The 4,186-nt window shown below is 71.8% G+C and overlaps 1 protein-coding gene across 1 annotated transcript in view; it reads left to right on the forward strand.

Annotated features, from left to right (window-relative positions):
- Positions 1–4,186, forward strand: part of SSPO (SCO-spondin) — a gene marked incomplete at its 3' end in the record, with an annotated part of 56,026 nt that overhangs the window by 33,839 nt on the left and 18,001 nt on the right. Inside the window, 10 exon segments of the mRNA XM_026048938.1 lie at positions 317–363; positions 466–615; positions 684–815; positions 1,728–1,873; positions 1,953–2,047; positions 2,119–2,175; positions 2,260–2,411; positions 2,862–3,032; positions 3,108–3,187; positions 3,852–4,021. Coding sequence (XP_025904723.1) covers positions 317–363; positions 466–615; positions 684–815; positions 1,728–1,873; positions 1,953–2,047; positions 2,119–2,175; positions 2,260–2,411; positions 2,862–3,032; positions 3,108–3,187; positions 3,852–4,021 — 1,200 coding nt within the window.

Genomic DNA, 4,186 nt, shown 5'->3' on the forward strand with positions numbered 1-4,186 from the left:
TGCAGGGGTCCCTGGTGCAGGAGGTCCCTGGGTGCAGGGGTCCCTGGGTGCAGGAGGCCTCTGGGTGCAGGAGGCCCCTGGGTGCAGGAGTCCCTGGGTGCAGGAGGCCCCTGGGTGCAGGAGGTTCCCGGGTGCAGGAGGTCCCTGGGTGCAGGGGTCCCTGGTTGCAGGGGTCCCTGGTGCAGGAGGCCCCCGGGTGCAGGGGTCCCTGGTTGCAGGAGGTCCCTGGGTGCAGGGTCTCCTTTGGCACGAGGGGCTCCCCGAGCAGGGTGTCCAGCAGCCCTGTCCCTGCTCACCCGTGCCGCGTTGCTTGCAGCACCTGCACGTCCGGGCGGATGGTGTGCGGCACGGAGCCGTGCCCAGGTACCCTGTGTGGCCGCGGCAGAGCCCCGGCCGCGGCGCGGGCAGGGGGTGGGCGGGCGCAGCGGGGCGCCCCGGGCTGCAGCGGGTCCTGCCGCCCCGCAGGGCACTGCAGCTGGGGCGGCTGGACGGCGTGGAGCGCCTGCAGCCGCAGCTGCAACGTGGGCATGCGCCGGCGGTACCGCGACGCCTCCGGGGGCCGCGACTGCCCGGGCCCCCGCGTCCAGCTGGATTTCTGCATTGTGCAGCCGTGCCGCGGTGAGCGGGCGGGAGGACGGGGGCACGGGGGTGCCCGGGTACATCCTGAGCGCCGCTGTGTGCAGGTGCTGCAGCCGAGTGGGGACCCTGGTCCGAGTGCTCGGTGTCCTGCGGCGGCGGCTTCCGCAACCGCACGCGCCCCGGCGCCCGCCCCGCCGGCCTCCAGTTCAGCCCCTGCAACGTCGCCGCCTGCCCCGGTGAGCCCGGATGGCCGGCCTGCTGCGAGCTGCGGGAGCGGGGGACATCGCGGCGTGACAGGGATGCGCAGGGGGACATCCCGGGGTGACAGGGATGTGTGGTGCTGCATGGCACTGCACGTGCTGCGCATGGCACAGCATGCTGTGCATTGCTCTGCACACCCATACATGGCCCTGCACACCCCATGCATGGCACTGCACGTGCTTCATGTGCTGTGCATGTCACAGCATGATGTGCATTGCTCTGCACACTTGTGCACGGCCCTGCATGCCCTGTGCACAGCTCTGCACACTGTGCATGGTGCAGCATGGTGTGCATTGCTCTGCACACTTGTGCACGGCCCTGCACGCCCTGTGCACAGCTCTGCACACTCTGTGCATGGCGCAGCATGCTGTGCATTGCTCTGCACACTTGTGCATGGCCCTGCACGCCCTGTGCACAGTGCTGCACACTCTGTGCATGGCACAGCATGCTGTGCATTGCTCTGCACACCTGCACATGGCCCTGCACGCCCTGTGCACAGTGCTGCACACTCTGTGCATGGCGCAGCATGCTGTGCATTGCTCTGCACACTTGTGCATGGCCCTGCACGCCCTGTGCATGGCTCTGAACACTCTGTGCATGGCGCAGCATGCTGTGCATTGCTCTGCACACCCATGCGTGGCCCTGCACGCCCTGTGCACAGTGCTGCACACTCTATGCATGGCGCAGCATGGTGTGCATTGCTCTGCACACTTGTGCATGGCCCTGCACGCCCTGTGCATGGCTCTGCACACTCTGTGCATGGCGCAGCATGCTGTGCATTGCTCTGCACACCCGCGCGTGGCCCTGCACGCCCTGTGCACGGCTCTGCACACTCTGTGCACGGTGCTTTGCAGCCCAGCACCCCCAACTCTCTGTCCGTCCCCTAGGCGCGGCGCCGGGCGCCTGTCCTGCTGGCAAGGTGTGGAAGGAGTGCGCCGAGGGGCCGGGCGCCTGCGCCGAGCTGAGCGCCAGCGCCGCCGCCAACGGCAGCTGCCGCGTGGGCTGCTTCTGCCCGCCGGGCGCTGCGCTGCTGGTGAGCGCCGCGCCGCGGGCCCCGTGCCCCCGCCACGGACACCCCTCGTGCCACCACCCGCCGCCGCGTGTCCCTGCAGAACGGCGAGTGCGTGGCCGAGGCCGAGTGCCCCTGCGCCGTGGCGGGCGAGCTCTACCCGCCCGGGGCCGCCGTGTCCCGCGGCTGCCACAACTGGTGAGTGCGGCCGTGGCGGGGTCGGCACCGCCGGAGCCTCGCCATGCATCGTGCCCGCTCTGCCCATGCAGCTCCTGCATCGCCGGGCGCATCGCCAACTGCTCCCGGGCGGCGTGCGGTGACGGTGAGCGCGGAGCGGCCCCCGTGCGGGGGGAATTGCGGTGTCCCCCGCCACGGCCGCGGTGATCCCTGTGGTGCTGCCCGGCAGGGAGCGGGCGCTGGTCCCCCTGGACGCCCTGGAGCGAGTGCTCGGCCTCGTGCGGGCCGGGGCTGCAGCGCCGGTACCGCTTCTGCACGGCGGCGCCCTGCGCGGAGCCGGGGCCGCAGCCGGACGAGCGCCCCTGCGTCCTCGAGCCCTGCTCCCGTGAGTGCCGCGGGCTGCACCGCGCGGCGAGGGGCTGCACGGGCACGGCATCACCTCCCGGGCATGCACGTGCTGGCCACGGGTGCATGCATCATCCTCCGTGCGTGCAGTGTCCAGCCATGGGCACACGCATCGGCTTCCTTGCGTGCACGTCCCTGCTGCAGGAACATGCATCGTCTCCCATGCATGCTCATCATCTCCCATGCATGCTCATCCTGGCTATGGGCTCATGCATCATCTCCCGTGCATGCATGGCCCTGCTGCAGACATGGGCATCATAGCCCATGCATGCATGGTCCACATGCATCATCCCTGCACTTGCAGAGCCCAGCTGCGGGCACATGCATCGCCTCCCTTGCTTGCTTAGAAACGAGGTGGGGGGCTGCAGGAACGGGGCGGGGGTCACGCGCCCCACACGCCGTGGGGCTGAGGGTCCCTGTCCCCGTGCAGGGCCGGGCGGCTGGGGCGCCTGGAGCGCCTGGAGCGGCTGCAGCCGGAGCTGCGGGCAGGGCGTGCGGAGCCGCAGCAGGGCCTGCAGCAGCCCCCCGCCGCAGGGCCAGGGCGACTTCTGCGAGGGGGCCCCGCTGCAGGTGGAGGCCTGCAACGCCCACGGGTGCCCGGGTGAGCGCGCGCGGCGGGGCGGCGCGGCGCCGGGTGCCGGTGCAAGGCGCTGACCCCGCTCCGCAACGCCCGCAGCCACGGACTGCGCCGCCGTGCCGGGCTCCGCGTACAGCCGCTGCGGCCCGCGCTGCCCCCGCTCCTGCGACGACATCACGGTGAGCGCGGCGTCCCCGCGGTGTCCCCGCGTGTCCCCATGGTGTCCCCATGGTGTCCCCATGGTGTCCCCGCGTGTCCCCATGGTGTTCCCGCGGTGTCCCCGCGTGTCCCCACGTGTCCCCGCGTGTCCCCATGGTGTCCCCATGGTGTCCCCACGTGTCCCCGCGTGTCCCCACGTGTCCCCACGTGTCCCCGCGTGTCCCCAGTGTCCCCACGGTGTCCCCACAGTGTCCCCACGTGTCCCCGCGTGTCCCCACGTGTCTCCGCGTGTCCCCACGGTGTCCCCACGGTGTCCCCACGTGTCCCCGCGCGTCCCCACGTGTCCCCGCGTGTCCCCACAGTGTCCCCACGGTGTCCCCACGTGTCCCCGCGTGTCCCCACGTGTCYCCGCGTGTCCCCGCGTGTCCCCACGTTGTCCCCGCGTGTCCCCACAGTGTCCCCACGTGTCCCCGCGTGTCCCCACAGTGTCCCCACGGTGTCCCCACGTGTCCTCACGTGTCCCCACGTGTCCCCACGTGTCTCCGCGTGTCCCCACGTGTCCCCATGTCCCCACAGTGTCCCCACGTGTCCCCACAGTGTCCCCACGTGTCCCCGCATGTCCCCGCGCGTCCCCGCGCTCACGTCCCCACGCTCACGTCCCCGCGCTCACGTCCCCCGCCACAGCTCTGCGCCTGGCGCTGCGTGCCCGGCTGCTACTGCACGGCGGGCAGGGTGCTGGACGCGCGCGGGGCGGCGTGCGTGGAGCCGCGGGCATGCAGCTGCCTGCACCTGCCCAGCGGGCAGCGCTACCCGCCCGGCCACACCGCGGCCCGCGGCGACGGCTGCAACAACTGGTGAGCGCGAGCGGCGCGGCGACGCGCGTGCGGAGGGCACAGGGCGCGGACGGGGATGGGGGTGAGAGGGGGACCGGGGTGCGGGTGGGGATGGGGAGGAGCAGGAGGGTGGGGAATGTGCAAAGGGATGGGGAAGGGGTTGGGATGGGGATGTGGAAAGGGATG

This window comes from Nothoprocta perdicaria, unplaced genomic scaffold (genome assembly GCF_003342845.1).
Source record: "Nothoprocta perdicaria isolate Ctin4 unplaced genomic scaffold, notPer1 scaffold_588, whole genome shotgun sequence".
NCBI classification, from domain to species: domain Eukaryota; kingdom Metazoa; phylum Chordata; class Aves; order Tinamiformes; family Tinamidae; genus Nothoprocta; species Nothoprocta perdicaria.